The 21,696-nt window shown below is 39.5% G+C and overlaps 1 protein-coding gene across 1 annotated transcript in view; it reads right to left on the reverse strand.

Moving 5' to 3' along the window:
* The window catches only part of Malrd1 (MAM and LDL receptor class A domain containing 1), a 602,817-nt gene that overhangs the window by 13,833 nt on the left and 567,288 nt on the right, over positions 1-21,696 (reverse strand). Inside the window, exons 37-38 of the mRNA XM_076572692.1 lie at positions 19,480-19,559; positions 19,295-19,391 (exon numbers count right to left, since the gene is read on the reverse strand). Coding sequence (XP_076428807.1) covers positions 19,295-19,391; positions 19,480-19,559 — 177 coding nt within the window. The remainder of the gene's footprint in view (positions 1-19,294; positions 19,392-19,479; positions 19,560-21,696) is intronic.

The raw sequence follows: 21,696 nt of genomic DNA on the forward strand, positions 1-21,696 counted from the left end.
GCATGTGTTGTCACATATCAGTGTGGTCATTGTCCTGGCTGACTTCTTCTCTTCATTCAGCTTTTTGCTAGCTATCTATTCTGCAAATACTCCTCCCTCCCCTTCTTTTGATATCTTGAAGTCCCACACTTGGAGAAGACCATTTACTGTGTTGCTTTCTGTCATCAAAATTAAGTGTTTTTCCCTGTAAATTATTGAGTATGAAAACGCACTGTAATGCCCTTATTCAATTTTTTAGTCATACAATCTGTTTGATTGAAAACTGATTGCAATGTTGAAGTTAATTATCAGCCTCTGTGATTTCCCTCAGCAATTACCCAGGAACTTCTTTCTTTGAAAAGTTTGCAGACAATTAACTTCAAGTTGACAACTATAAGTAAGGGATCTGTTGAGAAAATCAGTTTTATTTTAATTCTGAATATCCTCAAATTCCTTTAAAAGTATGTCAGTTTAAATTTATTAATGTATTTAGTTAGAATGTCCTTATATCTACATCTAATTTCAGTTTGTAACACTTACTAGAAAAAATGAAAAAAAAATAAAGTAGCATTTACTTATAGTTATTTTGAAACTATTACTTTATAAGAAACATAGAGGAGTCATAGAGCAGCAGCACACAGTTAGCAATCTATGTAGATTGCTCTAAATTGATCTGTGCACATATAATTCCCAGTTAATTGCAGCAATTTCTTTTCCTATCTGACCTGTGAATTCCTCACACTGATCATCCGTGTAACTTGTGTAACTTCTGTAATTAGACAGGTCCTGTTTTCCTGAGATGTTCTCCTTTGTCATCTCATCTTCGGTGATGTCACCTCCTCACCAAATTCTTAGTCAAACTTCCTGTTGTATTGCCATCCCCTTCAGAGCACTATGCCTTCCTATACCTTTTCAGTGCATCCTAGGAAATAGCTCTTTGCAGTTGATAAATATTTATTGCAGTACTGGGATTGTTTGATTTACATATACCTCCCTCACTAGCGTATAAAATGTTATTGACTTATTTAATTTGGGTGTGTGTAGTGTTTGTGAATAGTGTATGTAGGCCATGCATAGTGCTTGTGTTTGTGTGTGTGTGTGTGTGTGTGTGTGTGTGTGTGTGTGCGCGCGTGCGCGCGGGCAGGGAACATAAGAACTTGTCAATATCCTCTGCTGCCCTCTGCTTGCTTGCTTTATCTATCTGTCTGTCTGTCTGTCTGTCTGTCTATCTATCCATCTATCTATTTTTGATAGGATCCCTCACGGAAGCTAAAGCTCACAGTTTTGGCTATGCTGGCTAACCAGCACACTCCTTGGATCTGCCTTTTCCCACCAGTCTGAGGATTCTAAGGCTAAGTTGCCAAGACTACCTTTCTTTAAGTGCTAAAATTTAAATTCAGGTTCTCATGCTTACACGGCAAGTATTTCCAACCACTGATCTCCCCAGGCCTATTATTTGTTTTTTATATTCTCAGCTTCTAACATACTTAAACTCATATTAGATCCATAGTAAATGGTTGCTAATAGTACATGAAAGAACATTCTGAGAGTTATGATTTTGTGATTCTTCCTCCCCACAAAGATGAAAGTAAGCTGACCTCAGAAGGGCTGTTGTCTTTCTATCCTTTGATTCATCAGTGTGATTGAAATTCTAACCCAGAAAACAGACTGCTGACATTGTAGGAGTGTCTCCAAGGATGCTTCTCAAGAGAAATCATGTGAATGAAAATTTGCAAGACAAAAATAAGTTCATTGGAAGGATAACAAAGTAGTTACTGAGAAGAAGAAAAAAATCAGCCTTCCTACTTTACTTTCTAGCGACATAAATAAATCTCAGTTAAATTCTGATGTCTACTCAAGGGTACCAGATGTACTTGCTACACATAATAATACCATATACTGTACTACTGACAAAATAGCTCACTTTTCCTCTCTGCCTTCCTGAGGCTCATTACTTAATAGGAGTGTTTCTGATTCATTTATAGCACATTTGTCTACCCCAATTGCTAGGTCAGGGTGAAACAAATGCAACCTAGAAATATGACAGGCTCTAAGACACCATCTTTCTTATTTGGAAGACTTACAATGATAAACACAAGACAGTCAAAAGTGCTGAAAAATAAATCCTGTCCAGGGACTACCTCTACCCAACAGATATAATAACTATGCTTGGTTATCTTTAGAATGACTGATTAGAATACGGAGCTACTAAACAGTAAAACGGTTTTCATATTTTATCACAAATACTTACTTGTCTATCTGTAGTCATACCAATGATAATATATTAGTTAGCAGTTTTAGATTCTTAACAATAATATACTAACATGTGTACACACTCTGAAGCTTGGTTTATTCCATACTGATATCAGACTGATTTTACATAGTCCAATAATATCTTAAATGATTTGAGGATTGTTTAAACAAATGAGAGCTAGGGAGTTAAAATGAGAAGTCATTTTGAAATCATGTAAAAATTCCATTTTTTATAAATATGTCTTATATTCTTGAAACAACTTCATTATAAAATCTTTAAGAAATGACCTTTTGATCTAAGAAAAACAAAACAAGGATAATATTTTTATAAATAACAGTAGAAATTAAGTTTTCAGATGCCAGTGTAGCTTCAGGGCAAAATCTGTTACACATATAACGATCCAAATTAAATAGTTTAGTATGAAGACTGTGTTACTCTGACCAACACATTCAGTTGATTTCCTGCTTTCCTAAAACGCCAAGGTTTTTTGTTGCTTGTTTTTTTTTCATAGATTATGAATATTTGGACTTGTAATTTTTGATACTCTCTCCATTAAAATTCTAGTATTTACAACTCCAATGAAGGATTGAATCTGAAGCCCACCAATGACCACAGGAATGGCTATGCCAAAGGCCACACAGGTAAACATCAGCTGGCATTTCTTTAGATGTCCTTTTGACTTCTACAGAATAAAATGAAAGTCAGCCAAGTTTAAAGAAAATTCTTCAGGAATACAAAGATATCCAAGCCTTTTCAATCATCTGCTGAAATTATTAGATGAATAATTACAGAAAAAGTTTAGTATTTATAATATAAAATCTGAGCTCCAATACCTGAGGATAGACAGGATGGAAAATTAGATATAATAAACATTTGAACCCCTTTGCCATTTGTGGAGCTTAGAGGTATAAATATAAGTGTGTGGGAGATTCAGCTATCATGATGGTTGGTATCCGTTATAGGAGACAAAGAAGTAAGTCAATGAGCCAAGTAAAATCATGCTCCAAGACAGTGGTTCCTTTTTCTCATGGTGCCCTGGGAATGATGGCAGAAGATATTACTTTTGAATTTGGCCTTGATGAAAGTGTTCATTTTTCATCTTTTATTTTTACATTGAAGAAATAATTAAATAAAAAGCTTTCTGAAAATTTGTTCTTTGTCCCAGCATATCAGAAAATTTATTCTATCTCCATTTAATCAATAAGTCCATTGTGCTCACAACTCCTCCTATGTCTTGGTCTTATTTAGGCCATGGAGCCCAGGTCACAAGATTTCAATATTGCGAGATATTTGATTATACTGTGTAAAGGTATGTCACAGTGATTGGTTTAATAAAAAGCTGAATGACCAATAGCTAGGCAGGATTTCCCAGCACAGAAGGCACTGGGAAGAAGATAGGTAGATTCATCAGGAGACGAGGAGGAAGTACTACATGTAGGAGATGAGGTAATAAGCCATGAACCATGTGGCAGCACGCAAATGAATAAAAATGGGTTAATTTAAGTTATAAGAGCTAGTTAAAAATGAACCTAAGCTATCCAGTGAACTTCTATAATTAATAATAACTCTCCATGTGGTTATTTGGGAGCTGGTAGACAGGAGAGAAAAATCTGTCTACACTTCAATGTTTTTGTTTTGTTTTGTTTTTTGGCAATTCTTCATGCCCTAACTATATATATATATATTTGCCTTAACCATTTTTAATGAAATATTTGTCTTGTGTTAAGCAAGATGTGAGACAATTAAACATTGTTCTCCCTACTTTTTTTTCCCCAGAATTTTGTCAGCCAACAGAACTAAACAATTGAGTCCTTACAGGAAAATTTGCCAGGTATCTTAATTAATCCTAATCTATATGTTATGTTACTTTTTAAGTTTTTAAACAGAACACAACTCCTTCAGGGACTCACAAAACAAAGTTAAAAGTAGGACAATACTGTGTTGAATAAAAGGCACCTTAAGTGTTGAAAGGATTAATGCAGTTACATGTCAACCAGGGAATACTTAGGCCCCCAAAGAGCTAAGCTTAATATCTGATTTAAACTAGGCAATTTCAAAGTCAGAAGAGAACTTTAAAATGATTTAATTCACTTTGCAGTTGTTGTAACACCAGTTCTATAAAGAATTAATTTAAGCAGCACAAACACTGTAACTATATGATTCCATTTCACACTAAAGTATACTACAAAATGTTGTAAGCTGAATATCAGTTCTATGATCTTATAAATATTTTTGTTCAAGAGATGACTAAGTAAAAAATAACATTAACCCACTAGAAAAAAATACTAAAAATATGCCACAGTAGCCTACATTTTGAGGATATCTTATACATGGCAGGCTAGTCCAACTTCATCATTTAACATATAAGAAAATGCCAAATATCAAAGTAGTTTATTTCTCTATTGCCCAAGGCCACTTTCTTCCTGCTTTAGGAACGATGTCACCAGCACTGTCAGTCATACTGTCACCAAAGTCTGATACTCTGCAATCTGCTTTAATTCTTATTCATTGTCCCCTCACATCCTGTATTATATAAACCCCTGCTTCTTAAAGTCAAGAAGACTACAGAGAAACTGTGAGGAATGGTACAGAATGCTGGGCTAGGAACATTAGGTTGTCTCACCTCTCTGTAGTCGGATCATACCATTTGTGTAAGCAATGTTTTACCAAGCAGAGAAAGGAGGAGGAAGAGTAAGGGACATTGGAAGTCAGACACAGCAGTGGTGGTATATGGGGAGGAGGGCTACCTACATAACTATCAGACTACAAATACCTAACCCTCCTCTCATTCCTCCCCTCAAATGCCCGCAATTAACCACATACAATGTAATTTCAGGTAACAGGGGTGAAATCTCCTTAGTGAAATCTATTGGGGTCAGCCTCTAAACACACACACACACACAAATTAATTAATTAATAAATAAATAATTAATTAATTAATTAATTAAAAATCTACCATTTGGTGGTAGAGAGTAAACCTCTTAGAATAGACAGAAGATAGCATCCTTGTTTCTTTTAAGAACAAAGTAAATTAGAATCTCTTTAGTAGGCATTCGAGGCCTTTATGTCTCTACCACATACATTTTAGAGAGTAATTTATTCAGCTACCTTCCCCACATGCTACAATCCATTGTGCCATTTTTGAGCCCACAAGTTTCCATATTTTCTTGTCTTTTTTTGAACAACATGATTTATTCTTCCTTCAAATCTCAACACAAATGCTACCTCCTCTTTATAGCCCTCTTCATGCATTTGAGTTGCCAGCTCCCCAGATTGCACCACCTTCAACTCATACATCAAGATTTGCCTTGGGTACCTCTCTCTCTAGTGTAAATAGGGTGTAAAATAAGAACATCTTATGAGCTGTGAGAATATGCTTTCTTTCCTTTAGAGTATCTATTTTATATCTTTTCTACCATTGTAAAACAATTTAAAAAAGCTAGAGTTAGAATTAAGGGAAAAGGAACAGGATGCTTAAGTATCCTCTTTAAGTAGGGATTAGTAAAAAGAATAGGGAGACTAGGAAAATAGCATTTATACCCCAATCCTTTCTTTAAAACCCTGTTCTCCTTTGGAAAATCAACATTGAGCAGGCATGTCTGAGAATAACCAAGACATGCACAGGGCCCTGAGATTTGGCAGTTTGTTTTTCCTGCCCTCACGATGTGAGAATGGGTTTTGTGTGTGGTGGTATTGTGTTCCCTAAAATATTGTGTACCTTAATAAACTTATCTGGGGTCAGAGAACAGAAAAGCCACTAGCTAGGCAGTGATAGCACACGACTTTAATCCTAGCATTCCAGAGGCAGAAATCCATCTGGGATCTCTGTGAGTTCAAGGCCACATTGGAAACAGCCAGGCATGGTGACTCACGCCTTTAATCCCAGGAAGCAAGACTTTAATCCTAGGGAGTGATGGTAGAAAGCAGAAAGGTATATAAGGCGTGAGGACCAGAAACTAGAAGCATTTGGCTGGTTAAGCATGTGGCTGGTTAAGCATTCAGCTGGTTAAGTTTTCAGGCTTTCGAGCAGCAGTTCAGCTGAGAGCCATTGGGATGAGGACACAGAAGCTTCCAGTCTGAGGAAACAAGACCAGCTGAGAAGTTGGCCAGGTGAGGTTAGCTGTGGCTTGTTCTGTCTCTTTGACCTTCCAGTATTCACCCCACTAACTGGCCTAGGGTTTGATTTTATTAATAAGAACTTTTAAGATTCCTGCTACATTTGTGTCTTATGGATGAGGACTGTTGGAGAGTGCAAAGATTTCCTGAGCCTTATAACCAACCCTGGCCACTGTGCTAGTGGCTTCTAGTGGCTAAGGATAATTGTTCATTTATGGGACTTGCACAGGCTCACAGGAGACTCTGGCTACCAAAGCTGCTAAATGCCTCGAGGCAGTGAATATGTGAGGTTTTGGGTTTTGCTTAGAATAAATATTCATTGCTGGGTTCAGATTAGACCTATCAGGGATCCAAGCTTACATGGCAGCTAAATTTGTGCTTTCAAAGATTCACGTTAGTATACAAAGTGTTGACATTAGGAATGGGTATGACAAAGAAAGTTTGATATGATAGGAATAGATATTTTATTTTAGAACCTGTGCCATTCGTTCAAGAATCTCAAGGAACTCTCTGTATCATTCATTGATAGGCTGATAGGCAAATATGTCTGGTCTGTGATAGGGTATCCTGAACATTCCTGTTTGTTTTTTCTTACATGAAATGTAAACAGACATAATTGTCTTCACCATTCTTTCTCCCCATGTCACTCTTGGTCTGTATTTTATCATTACACTCAACAGAATAAAACAAGTGCCTTTCATGGTTGAGCAATCTCTCCAGCCCTGAGAACTCTTCATAAATGTTTGTGCATTTGAGTTATGAGACTTGTCTAAGATCACATTTCTAAGAGCAACATCATTGCTACTCAGTGATCATTCTGCTATTGTTCATGCTGTTATATGCTGAATGTTTTAACTCCTCTAATTTATATACTGAAGTTGTTGTCTTTAAATTGATAGGATTAGGAAGTAATTAGGTTTATGTGAGGTCAGAAGAGCTGAACCTCCTTAAATTAAGGGATTAGAGTCCTTTTATAAGAGGACGAAACATTTGACTTTCTACTGTAGGTCCTGTGAGGACACAGGAAGTTGGTGGCCATCTGCAAGGAAGACAGCATAGGTCTCATGGGAATCTACTACACTTTGATCTTGGACTCCCAAGACTCCAGTTTGAGTTACTTATAATCCTGTAAATGTTTCAAGAAATATTTTATGTCTAAACTTTGTAGCAATTTTCATGGACTTATTTATTTCCCTGTATATGTAAATGAAATATGTTTCTTATTTTTTAATTTTGTTCTAAATTAATATAATTTTGTTACTAAATTAATACAATATTTGTGGGTTATATACCCTGAGGTGGGATAATAAACTTTTTTTTAACCAAATTTTCCCCAACCAACGACAATACAGTCACAAATAGAAAAAGAGTAGACACAACCTGGCTGTAGCTGAAGAAAGGACCAGCCGCCCTCTGTGTACATGTACTTTTTGACCTTGATCTATCGGTACAGATTTGATACCACCATCTACTTTCTCTTAATGTGAGCCACTTTTTAATTATTTCAGCAATCGGGTTTCTCTTTCCGACATGTATTTGGGGATCAAATTTAACACAGGTTTGTGTACCTGCTGAGACATCTCACCCGCCTCTATAAATAACTATTGAAGGCCTGGTGACTACCTTCTTGCCCATTCTCACCACCATGGGACCCTGGCTGCTCTGTGGGGCATTTATGTATTATTGGTATGCTCCACATCTTAACCATATGTGATTTGACCAGACATAGGAGCCTACTCAAGATGGCTAAGTAGAAGCTTTTCATTTGGAATGCATACTTTGAAGCAGTTAAAAAAAAAAAAAAAGGTTTCATCTCTTTCCATGTCTGGGGAGAAAACAAATGAATAGCATTCATCCTCTAGTGGACAGTTTTGCTATTGGACAGAGAATAGAATATATCTAGAGATTCAATCACAAAGCTAGCAAGCAAAGAGAGGCAGAAATGAGAGGCAATGAGGAGTTCTTCTTGTTCCCAGTCTCGCTGAGGCTCCACCTCATTTATTTTTATCCTTGAACTCCTGCAAACACCCTGGCTCTTATACTAAATTCTTCATTTTGATTAAGATAGCTAGTTCTGTTTTCTTTTCCCTGCAATCAAAATGGCAAGTAGCTAATACAAAGGTCATGAAACCTATAACAAATTCCAGGAAATGAAATTTCTAACAGCAACTTTAAGAGACTTTCCCTGTCCTTAACATTGTCTGAGCACAGAGTCTCCATAATATATTTTAAAAGAAATTAATTAAATTTTTCTTTCAAGTGACTGAAGGGTCTCTTGTGCCACAGATTCTTTTTATAACATTTAATAAAAACCTTAAGTCAAGGCTTACTTGTAGAGGGTGATATTTCCTTGCTTAAATTAATTTTTGTGTACATTGGATTTTGGCATTGTTTTCGAGTAAGCCATTGTTATTTTGCTTAATCATCTCTTGGCCAAATATTTCATATAACTTCAGGCCAAAACAGCTTGTGAAATTCCATAGCAATATTTTTTTGATTGGATCTAAGTAATTTTTTTGGTTGTGGTACTACCCAATAAAGCATAAATAATCACCTATTATCACATATTGGGTATCAATTATGCATGCAATGTTATCTGTTATGATATAAAGACATGCATTAATATGGAAATAGCTGTTACAAAGCCATGTAATAAGTTCTGTAACAGCATTGATGAGGATGTTTTGAGTGACTAACATTGACATGATGGAAGAACATATTGGCATGATATCAAAACCAAATAGGATTGAATAGCTTGCCTCTGGCACTGCTCTCAAACCCACCACATGGGCTAGGATGACTCGACAGTGAGCTGAGAGATCTGCCTGGCTCTGATTCTCCAGCTCTAGAGCTGCAAAGACTGTCAGCCACACTGGGGTCTTTCATATGAATTCTGGGAAACAAGCTCAGGTGCTACAGCTTATGTGATGAGCATGCTTCTGAGTGAGTTATTGCTCTACACTTCAGCACTCTCTGTATTTTAAGTTAATGTCTAGATTTAAAACTTTTGTAAGTTTAATGCATAAAATATTTGATATTATGGAGGTTCCTTAAAAATAATTCCATGAGGATCTGGTGCCATGTCTCACTTGGTAAAGTGCCTGCCATGCAAACATGTAAAAAACTGAGTTCAAATCCCCAATACCCACAAAAAAGATGGATGGAAGACAGATGGATTCCTAATGCTTATTGGATAGCCTCATTAGCTGAATTGATGAGATCCAGGATAAGTGAGAGACCATGTCTCAAAAGATAAGGTATTGTGGGGGCAGGTCTTCAATCCAATCAGAAACTAATAAGTTCATGCAATTATTCATCCAATGAGCTAATCTTGATTGGGTGGTTGTTAAAGCACCCAATGGAATGGCTCAAGGCAAAGTAAGACTATTGGATACTTTGCTTTCTTCCCTAGTAGTGCTGTGCTTAGTACCTTCTGGCATTATGAAAAATAACAAGCAAGGATGAAGCTTCCAGGTCAGTTCCAGCTTGATTTCTTTATTTCCTACAACTCAAGTAAGTATATGGTATCTTTGATAACAAAATCTTAATAACAATTTCTGATGGGTAGTCTAGAGCAACTGCAATAGCTTGTATTTACTGGGGTTCATTGAGACCTTATTGACCAGCAACTTGAAGGGAGTCAACCCTTACCTGTAAATGTATTTCTATTTTTGATAGCCTATGACATCAGGGATAGGCATCATCAACCTCATATATGGTAATTAAGATAGAATACTATTAACAGGGTCCCAAATCCTTGATTGTGTAGGCCCTAGATCAGAGTCTACTGCCATTGCTCTGGTAAAGAGACACAGTATCAAACTGCCCCTAAGCTTCCCTAAATACCCATCCTTTAACCCTAGATGAGTGCAGCTCTCATCAGAGAAGTTTCTTTTTGTATGAGATGGTGATTAATACAGATACACACAGCTAGTAAATGTGAAGAGAATAAGAGACCGTGGAGTAGCCAGTTGGTCATCTATATCCTATTCCCCCACCCCAAGGATTCAGGAGTCATCCTAGAAAAGTGACTGAAAGATTGAAAGAGCTGAGGGTAGTAGGTGACTGCTGGGAAAGTCTTCTCCAGACATGGCATGTCCTTGTACATGTGAACTCACAGCAGCTGTGACTGAAAGGACTAGATCTGTGCATGATCAAGCCAGTCCAAAGTCTAGGATGGGTGAAGGAGGGATTGCCAAAGCAAAGTTCTCCCCCTCACTGAAAAACTGATGGCTATTGATGTCCCTGGAGGAGAGAGTCTGCTTTCCTTGGGTGTTGTCCCTGATAGGCTGCCGATGTCACAGTGGATGGCTCTACACAATACTTGCACTGGCAGCACTGGGTTAATTCTGTAGATTTTAAAAAGAATACACAAAGTTGTGTAGGAAAAGCGGTACTGCTGTATGAGAGGAGTTGAAAGGAGGGCAATGGGAGGTGGATGTTATTTTAAAAAACATATTATATTCATGTATGAAAATTTTAAACAATAACTTTTAAAAATAAGTGCAGAGTTATCAAAGAAGACATCTGACATGGAACTATGGCTTCTCTACACATGTGGCCATATATGCAAGGCACACCTACACACCCATATAAACAGATACATACAGGGGCCCAAACCCATGTGAACATATACATATAGTACACACAAAAATAGCAATGTCATGAAATAGCAAAAACGTCAAACTAGTTAAAATTATAGAAATTATAAGATCATCTGGCCTCAGTAAAAATACAGTCCTGCCGGGCGGTGGTGGCGCACGCCTTTAATCCCAGCACTCGGGAGGCAGAGCCAGGCGGATCGCTGTGAGTTCGAGGCCAGCCTGGGCTACCAAGTGAGCTCCAGGAAAGGCGCAAAGCTACGCAGAGAAACCCTGTCTCGAAAAAAAAGGAAAAAAGAAAAGAAAAAAAATACAGTCCTGTCCTCTAGCCAGGAAAAGAGAAGTGGAGCACCTAGTGAGTAAGGGAGAAAATGAAGGAGGAAGAGATGGAAGGAGAAAGGAAATGAAGGGGAGAGAAGGGGTAATTGGAGAGAAGAAGAGGGGGAGGAAGGGAAACATGAAGGGAGAAAGGGAGGGAGAGAAGGAGAGGGGGAAAACATTGGTAAAGATGTATTTTATTCTCCTCTTTCATCCTAGCTTGTCTCAAATATTTTAAACAAATCATCTTGGGGGTTGGTGGCTCCATTTTCAGATCACCTTTCTTTTTGCCTCATCTTCCTAATTTATTTTAATGATAGTTGAGATATATACAAAATGAAGGGGAGCGTTATTTGAGGAAAATGCATGAGAGTGGAGATATAGCATGCCAGATGCCTGTTACATCAGTTTTCTTCTGGAAGAGTTTATATGAAATGTGTTCATCTGTAGACTGACTCCCCTGAAGCCATTTTGCTGCATTCCCTTGAGAAATTTCCCTGAGAAATCTCCAGTAGAGAATGTCCATGGTTCGTCTGGTTCAATACAGACTGGGTTAAACTAGCTCCTTTATAATTTTATGTGTGTTGGGATGAGGGAGCCTGTGGTCAGAGGAAAACTGGAAGGAGTCAGTTTTCTCATTTCCCATGTGGCTTCCAGGGATCAAACTCAGGTCATCAGTCTTGGTGGCCAGCTCATTTCCCTACTGAGCCATGTCACTAGACTAACACTGGTTCCTTTGAGGACTCCACCCTTCAGTGGGAGAGTAAGACCTTTGTTGGCCTCCAGTGTGAACTGTTAAGTGGTTGGCTGAGATCACTAACAAACTGAGAATACTGTCTTGAATGGTTTGGGACTTGGTAGTAAAGTGGACTAAGAACTTTTGGGGTAAATATTGGAAACCAGAAATAGAAAACACCTAGAGAAGGAAGAGAATGGGGAGTTCTCGAAAAACAGAGAAGGTCTTGTTTGAAAGTTCTAGCAGGGAGTGTAGCTAGATATCCTCCAATATCCTTGATCACCAGAGGGTAGTCCTGCTATACAAGGGAAGGTCATTCTCTTCAACTCAGCGCCAGCCTCTAGAGGGGTGAACGTGGAGTCCAAGTCAGCTGAACTAAGGAAAAGTGGAAGTCCTTAAACTTCCTGGAAAATATTTTATTAAGCAAAGTAACACATGCTCAAAAGGACAAACACCATGTCTTCTTTCTCATTTGAGGATCCTAGCTTCTCATTTTCATGTGTATTTTATTTATGTGGGCATGTGTGTGTGTAGGTACCATGAAAACAAAGACTAGAAAGGGGCCTATGCCCATGATAGAGGGAAAATGAGGCTTTCAGGGAGAAGTGGGAAGACAGAACACATGTGACCTGAAAGTGGGAGGGGCAATATTGGGTAAGAAGAGTTTAAGAGTGATTGGGGGGGGGGGAGGGAAGGAGCTGGGAGAGGGGAGTGAGGGCCAACACAAACTAAAGAAACCTCCTACTTTGAAGGTGATTTAAAAAAATAAAAGCAGAAAAAAAAAAACCACAAAAGAGTTGGGAAAGGACTGCACTCTAGAATATGCACAGTCCACTGTGTCACAAACAAAGCCACAAAGAAAAGAACACTGAGTCAGATACCATGAATGTGGTCTTCTGTTATATTTGGCAATCTGATTGCTAAATCTTTCATTTCCTCCATCTTCTATTAACTGCCTTCCTTCTCAGCCCACTTCTCAGATCTTGGCCTATCATCACTCATCGTGGCCATAACTTTGTGTCCACTTTCAATGTTTAACACTTAATCAAATCCTCTTTGAAGGCCATAGCAACCCTCATTTCTCCTTTCCTCAAAACAGCCTTAAAGCACATCTGGCCCAGGCTTCTCCTCAGGGTGGGGGGGTTAGGGGGTGGGTGGTGAATTTTGGAGTTTTGAAACACCACCACACTCTTCTGTTAGGCTCGTTTTCATGCTGTAGGCAGAAGCAGAAACTGGGTCTTATGAAACTAACCACCCTATGGAAGGTGGGGAGGTATCAGCTCCTGAATAAGGGGTTATTGTGAATCTGTTATTTTGGTATTTTGGTGGTGTTGCTTGTTGGTAGACTTTTCTCTGGCTACAGGCCTCCATGGTGATAATATTTAGATTCCACCTATGTGCAGAAATGAATTTTTCATGAGTCATTTTAAATACTAAATACCTTCTAACAAACAGAGGGAAAATTAAAATAAGTTGGATGAGAAAATAGAAGACAGAAAATAGAAGCAGACTTTAACAAAGAATGGAGGTGAGGAGCATAAGAAAAGGGGTGTGTGCAATTGAATGCCAAATAGTGATGAAAGGGAGGGAGTAAAAGTCCCTGTGACAAAAGCTTGGGGACCCAAGTTCCAGTCTCAGTAGCCATGTAAAATGTGATATTAATCCTTGCATGAAGTGGTGGGAATGTGGGGAGGTAGGCAGTCAAACTTGCCTGAACTGATGAGTTAAGCTCCAGATTCAGTGAGAGAGCCTGTCTTAATAAATTAGGTAGAGAACCATCAAGGTAAATATCCAATGTTTACTTCTGTCATTTACACACATGCACACACCACATGCACATACATGTGCACTTACATGAACACACACACACACACACAAGACACAAATAAACGGGAAAGAGAAAGAACAGGTGACTGTCATACTGTAGCATAGGGACACCAAAATTCACTTGCAAATCTGTAAGTAGCCTCAGGTTATAGACTGTCTGACGTAATCAGGAGAAAGTACGAATTTAGGATGTAGCTAGAGTTTTCCTGCTTTGCCCACAGTCAGGACAAATCTTTGTCACCTGCCAGTCCCACAGCCGCTCAGACCCAACCAAGTAAACACAGAGACTTATATTGCTTACAAACTGTATGGCTGTGGCAGGCTTCTTGCTAACTGTTCTTTTGTCTTAAATTAATCATTTCCATAAATCTATACCTTGCCACATGGCTGGTGGCTTACCGGCATCTTCACATGCTACTGGTCATGGCGGCGGCTTCAGTGTCTCTCCGCCTCAGCCTTCCGCTTCCCAGAATTCTCCTCTCCTTGTCCCACCTACTTCCTGCCTGGCCACTGGCCAATCAGTGTTTTATTTATTGACCAATCAGAGCAATTTGACATACAGACCGTCCCACAGCACTTCCCCTTTCTTTTTTTTAAAAGGAAGGTTTTAACTTTTACACATCTCCAAAGTCAGCTTGGTATATTTGGGAATTTGGGCGTAGCTTCTCTTACTACTTCCTGCTGGAGGGGGGCGCTGTATCTTATGGGGACACAAAGAAAATTTTAGGATCATGGAGTAGTCTGTGAGACCGTATCGTCTGAGCCAGTTGCCTTGAAACAATTCTGGATGTTGGATCATCTGGGCCATGGTGTCATCGGAGACCTTTCAGGTGGTCTTGGCTGGTCAAACCTGATGTATCTTAATCTGGAACAAATCCATAGCCTCTGGCTTTCTGTGGAAACAAAAGCAGAGCCTCCTTTCCAAAGCAACATATCCTTACATCCAAATTTTGAAGTTAAGGTACCTTTAAAACACACATTTTGGCATAACTCAACAGCTTTTGCAATCAAATGTTTCTCTTCAGTTACGAATATCAAAGAGAACATAATCCAGAGTCTCTGTGTGGTAGCCATCTTTATGTGGCTTATGTTTTATATTACCTTGAGCCTATTGCTTTAAACTGCAGCCTTCTAAGCCTGAAACGGCGCTGTGGCTGCTGGCTCCGCCCACTTCAGCTTCCCAACATGGCAGTGGTATGTTTTCCGCCAGCTCTGGGAGCCATCATGGGTCTGTGCTTTTATCCAAACAGCGTGTAGCCCAGAAACCTCTTTTTTTGTACTAGCAAAGGCTAAATCCACCATGCAGCTTAATGTGCCACTTGCAGAGGCCTCATTCCCGCCATACTGCAGATCAAGCTTGCATGCTAGGAACCCGCCAGTAGCTCAAACCAGTAGCATGTGAAGATGCCGGTAAGCCACCAGCCATGTGGCAAGGTATAGATTTATGGAAATGATTAATTTAAGACAAAAGAACAGTTAGCAAGAAGCCTGCCACAGCCATACAGTTTGTAAGCAATATAAGTCTCTGTGTTTACTTGGTTGGGTCTGAGCGGCTGTGGGACTGGCAGGTGACAAAGATTTGTCCTGACTGTGGGCAAAGCAGGAAAACTCTAGCTACAAATGGCGCCCAACGTGTTGGCAAGAGTTTCCACCTAAAACCTGAGAAAAGATTCTAAAACAGAACTAAAAACAGCTTCCTAATTGTCTCTCTCAAATGAGTGGCAGCCTGCCGGTTTGAGCTACTGGCGGGTTCCTAGCATGCAAGCTTGATCTGCAGTATGGCGGGAATGAGGCCTCTGCAAGTGGCACATTAAGCTGCATGGTGGATTTAGCCTTTGCTAGTACAAAAAAAGAGGTTTCTGGGCTACACGCTGTTTGGATAAAAGCACAGACCCATGATGGCTCCCAGAGCTGGCGGAAAACATACCACTGCCATGTTGGGAAGCTGAAGTGGGCGGAGCCAGCAGCCACAGCGCCGTTTCAGGCTTAGAAGGCTGCAGTTTAAAGCAATAGGCTCAAGGTAATATAAAACATAAGCCACATAAAGATGGCTACCACACAGAGACTCTGGATTATGTTCTCTTTGATATTCGTAACTGAAGAGAAACATTTGATTGCAAAAGCTGTTGAGTTATGCCAAAATGTGTGTTTTAAAGGTACCTTAACTTCAAAATTTGGATGTAAGGATATGTTGCTTTGGAAAGGAGGCTCTGCTTTTGTTTCCACAGAAAGCCAGAGGCTATGGATTTGTTCCAGATTAAGATACATCAGGTTTGACCAGCCAAGACCACCTGAAAGGTCTCCGATGACACCATGGCCCAGATGATCCAACATCCAGAATTGTTTCAAGGCAACTGGCTCAGACGATACGGTCTCACAGACTACTCCATGATCCTAAAATTTTCTTTGTGTCCCCATAAGATACAGCGCCCCCCTCCAGCAGGAAGTAGTAAGAGAAGCTACGCCCAAATTCCCAAATATACCAAGCTGACTTTGGAGATGTGTAAAAGTTAAAACCTTCCTTTTAAAAAAAAGAAAGGGGAAGTGCTGTGGGACGGTCTGTATGTCAAATTGCTCTGATTGGTCAATAAATAAAACACTGATTGGCCAGTGGCCAGGCAGGAAGTAGGTGGGACAAGGAGAGGAGAATTCTGGGAAGCGGAAGGCTGAGGCGGAGAGACACTGAAGCCGCCGCCATGACCAGTAGCATGTGAAGATGCCGGTAAGCCACCAGCCATGTGGCAAGGTATAGATTTATGGAAATGATTAATTTAAGACAAAAGAACAGTTAGCAAGAAGCCTGCCACAGCCATACAGTTTGTAAGCAATATAAGTCTCTGTGTTTACTTGGTTGGGTCTGAGCGGCTGTGGGACTGGCAGGTGACAAAGATTTGTCCTGACTGTGGGCAAAGCAGGAAAACTCTAGCTACATCCTAAATTCGTACTTTCTCCTGATTACGTCAGACAGTCTATAACCTGAGGCTACTTACAGATTTGCAAGTGAATTTTGGTGTCCCTATGCTACAGTATGACAGTCACCTGTTCTTTCTCTTTCCCGTTTATTTGTGTCTTGTGTGTGTGTGTGTGTGTTCATGTAAGTGCACATGTATGTGCATGTGGTGTGTGCATGTGTGTAAATGACAGAAGTAAACATTGGATATTTACCTTGATGGTTCTCTACCTAATTTATTAAGACAGGCTCTCTCACTGAATCTGGAGCTTAACTCATCAGTTCAGGCAAGTTTGACTGCCTACCTCCCCACATTCCCACCACTTCATGCAAGGATTAATATCACATTTTACATGGCTACTGAGACTGGAACTTGGGTCCCCAAGCTTTTGTCACAGGGACTTTTACTCCCTCCCTTTCATCACTATTTGGCATTCAATTGCACACACCCCTTTTTGTAGATGTAACCAACCGTCTTATTAAATAAGAAACACAGAAACAATGTAAAAGAGAAAGCCAAGAGGTCAGAGCTCAGAGCTAAAATCTCACCCTTCCTCCTGCTGTCCCAGCTTCGCGAAAAGAGACCTACCTCCTGTCGGTTCGTATTTTTAAAGTATGTTGTTCTGCCTTCTCATTGGTTGTAAACCCAAACACATGACTGCCTCGTCACTGTCTGAATGTACAGCCCCCTAGGTCTTAAAGGCATATGTCTCCAATGCTGGCTGTATCCCTGAACGCACAGAGATCTTATGGGATTAAAGGCGTGTGCTGCCACCGCCACACTCTTGCTATGGCTCTAATAGCTCTGACCCTGAACACACAGATATCTATGGGATTAAAGGCGTGTGCCACCACCGCCACACTCTTGCTATGGCTCTAATAGCTCTGACCCCCAGACAACTTTATTTATTAACATACAATCAAATTAATATTTCAGTACAAATCAAAATAATATTTCAATACAATTAGATTACCACCACATTAGGATTTTGCTAAATAACATTAACTTGATGTGTTCTGTAGTCAGGTTAGGGTGTCCCACCAGTTGTTTGATTAAATACTGATCTAGATGTTCCTGGGAAAGCATTGTTTAGATATATTGAAAATTCAATGTCAATTGACTTTAGGTAAAGCCATTTACTTTAGATAAAATAAAGGAACTTTTTTTTAAAAACTTACTTACTCACTCACAATGTGGGTGGCCCTCAAAGACAGAGACTGAACTTTCTCAAGAAGGAAAAGAAATATCCCTTAAGACAACAACTTAGAAACCCTGCCTGAGTTTCCAGCTTGATGGCTTATGCTGTGGATTTGGGATTCAAGGTTGCACCTTCAACTCAGACTTGGAATTCCAGTTTGTCAGCTTGCTCTACAGGTTTCTAGTTTGCTAGGCCAACACCCTACCCCATCACCGCCCCCCGCCCCCCAACACACACACACACATACACGACTGGAGAATCTCAATTCATGTATGTATGTATGTATGTATTCCTACACACAACCAAGGGCTCACTTAGATTTATGAGTCTGCTTCATCTTTTATGTTAAAAGCTCCTTTAAGTCCAAAATGCTTCTCATTCATATTTGTCTACAAATATTGCCTAGTAATATTTATAAGAACATAGAAAACAATTGAAAAAATTTCTTCATGAATACAAATCGATTGATGGGAATAGATTTAAAATGTGGTTTGTTTGTTTGTTTGTTTGTTTTTTTATAATGCACACCATAGTTTTATAACAGATTCCCCTTAATTCATGACATGAAGGTGAACACTGGCTAACCAATATGATTAGAGTTGGAAACCTGAGAGGATTTCATTAATCAGGACACAGGAATAATTCAAGGAAATGGCTTGTCATCCATTGTTCTGTGACATATTGGTGTCACATGTCTAAATGACCACTAACTGGGCATTCAGAACAAGCTATGTCTCTTAAAAATGAGCCCTTATCTTGATGAGTTTGTGAAATCAGCTCCACTTGCTATTTGTGTGCTGTGTAGCTTATACCAGTAAAGGGAAGAGGTGTCATAGGTTGGAAACTCGAAGTATTCTTAATAGCTCTGTGCATTGTAAGAGGTTCTAAGTTAGGCATGGACCTTTTTGGGTCCAGCAGATCTCAGCCTCTGGCCTGTGTGCTGCTTTGGGGATGGGAGTATTGGCCTGGGTTATAGATGCCAAGAGGCCAGACTCTCTGTGTAAGCTAGAAAAGGGTCTCCCCTGCAGATCTGAGGCCTTCTCTGGTCACCATCAGGATACAATATAACCAGATCTTTGCAGTCTTGAAGGATATCCTGTTTTCTTTCTTTTGTACCATCAGAAAGGACCCAGTATAAGTAAAAAGTAAACTCTTGATTGGAAAGTAGTTACTGTTTCTACCAAGGAAAGAAGCCCCCAAACATGGAAACATAAAAATTCCTTAAACATGACAAAGGATGAAAGGAAAGCATGAGAGATGAAACATTTCAGGAAGTTTCCTGCTGTTCATGTCAGAGCTAGAAGGATGACTTACCTCATCGGTCTTCTTCTGTTTGTAAGACAACACAAGATGGCCACTGCGATATGGGTCACAAGGAACCCGAATCCGATACCCAGCAGAGTCCATATGTCTGGAATTTCAAACCCATGAAAAAGATAAACATGATTCAAAATATATTAAATTTCCCAAGCTGTTTCTTCATGTATAATGTTACCTACAATTCTGTGTGTACATGAATCCTGCAGTAGAAGGGTTAGACCTGATGTGGCATCGATTTCCTGTCCATCCTTGTCTACATCTGGAAAAGAAAAACCATGTAAGAGTTGAAAACAAAACAAAAACAAAAAGGAGAAGACTGCTTGAGCAGGACTGATTGTAAGCCCATCCCCCGAAGACCTCTAACTGCTGGACCCTGCCCCCACCCTGCAGAACAAAAAACCCAGTCTCTGGACATGAAATCCCACCAATCTCCACTCTGGAAAGCTCCACCCTGAAAAGTTGCCCTATATTCTGTTCGGTTTTCTACTGATGGAGCAGAGGCAGCCACCCTCCTGTTTTTTTCCCTCCCAATAAATCTCTTGTGTGTGGTTTGTTGTGCAGTGTAATTCTTCAGCTTCCAGCTGCCAGGATAACTTTCCATCTGAGCTGCAATGCTTACACTGATGATGGTCAAGACATATGGAGATACCAGGAATGTGAGAGAAGTGGCTAAGAAAACAAAATGTTAAGCCAAATTAAAACATTCCATTTTATTGTTTTTGTATAATAAGATTTTGTTGTAATCTATCCCCTTGTGGATTTTGAAAAGTGATTCTTGGCTTCCACATATTTCACTTTTTGTTTGCAAATATTGACTCTTTTTTTTCACTCACTAGTATCCATTCTCATTTTATCTTATTTCTCATTTGTCTCAAATTCAAATTTTTTTTTTTTTTTTGGTTTTTAGAGACTGGGTTTCTTTGTGTAGTTTTGCGCCTTTCCTGGAACTCACTTGGTAGCCCAGGCTGGCCTCAAACTCACAGAGATCCGCCTGTCTCTGCCTCCTGAGTGCTGGGATTAGGGACATTTGCCACCACCACGCAGCTCAAAAGTTCTTATACTGTGTGTCTGTCTTTATGTGTGCATGTCTGTACATGAGGATGGGGACCAGTAGACAAACATGGGTATCCCTATGGTTTCATCCACCTATTTTTGAATTGGAGTCTCTCACTGGCCTGGAACTTGACAAATAAGCTCAGCTGGATGGCCAGGGGGATTCAGGATTCACCTGTCTCTGCCTCCTCAGGGCCAGGATTCTAAATATATCATCAAGCTCTACTTTTTTTTTAAAGATGAACTTGAGGTATTGAACACAGGTCATTATGTTTGAGAGGTAAACACATTATCACCCAAACTCCTCCAGTCTTCATATTTTTGATAGTGAATACATTGAGTTCTTTCAGATAATACAGCAATTTAAAGTATATAGGTTAGCATACATATAAATGAATATAAATGTTACTTCTCATCACAAACAGATGTTTCTTCAGTCACTTAGATTTAAAATTAATTTAGATTAATATTATCATTTGTACTTTAACAAAAAATATTCAGACCCCACCAGACTTCTACTTTATTCAGGAATATAAAAGATAAAACTGGCCACACTGGAATAGATTATCCTTAGAACATCAGAATATGTAAACAGATTGCTCTTCTAAGAGACATATTTGTTTGTGACATGGTCTCTCTCTATGTAGCACAGGCAGACCTGAAACTCATTATTTAGACCTTGCTGGCCTTCATCTCACAGAGACATGCCTGCCTTTGTCTCTCAAGCATTGGGATAAAGGTCAGTGCCACCATGCCCAGGCAAAGATTTTTATTTCTAAGTTAATTTTTTTTTCTGGTACAATGAATCCCCAAATGAGTGTGAAAGTTAATATCTATGTTCTTATTTAGCAGAAATGGTGTGACACAAACTAAGGTGATTTGGGCTGGATTTCCTTCAAGTTCACTGTATGCGTTACAAAATAATTTTAAAATTAACTTTTGAATATGTGTTTAAACCCATGTATCAGAAGCATTGCTTATTGTGTTGGCTAGTTTCATGTCAACTTGGCACAAGTTAGAGTCATTGGAGAAATGTCTCCATTAGCTCAGACTGTAGGGTACTGACGAGAGGGTCCAGCCCACCGTGAGTGGGGCCACACCTGAGCTGCAGGTCCCTGGTTCTACATGAAAGCAGGCTGAGCAAGCCAGTAAGCAGCACTCCTCCATGACCTCTGTCTCTGGGCTCCTGTCCTGTTTGGGTTCCTGTCCTGACTTCCGTTGATGATGAACAGTGACATGGAAGAGTAAGTCAAGTAAACTCTTTCTCCCCTAGTTGCTGTGGTCATGATGTTTTATTACAGCAACAGTAATCCAACTAGAACACTCTGTAAGCACATGTTTTC

The sequence above is a fragment of the Peromyscus maniculatus genome, chromosome 5, assembly GCF_049852395.1.
Source record: "Peromyscus maniculatus bairdii isolate BWxNUB_F1_BW_parent chromosome 5, HU_Pman_BW_mat_3.1, whole genome shotgun sequence".
Taxonomy (NCBI): domain Eukaryota; kingdom Metazoa; phylum Chordata; class Mammalia; order Rodentia; family Cricetidae; genus Peromyscus; species Peromyscus maniculatus.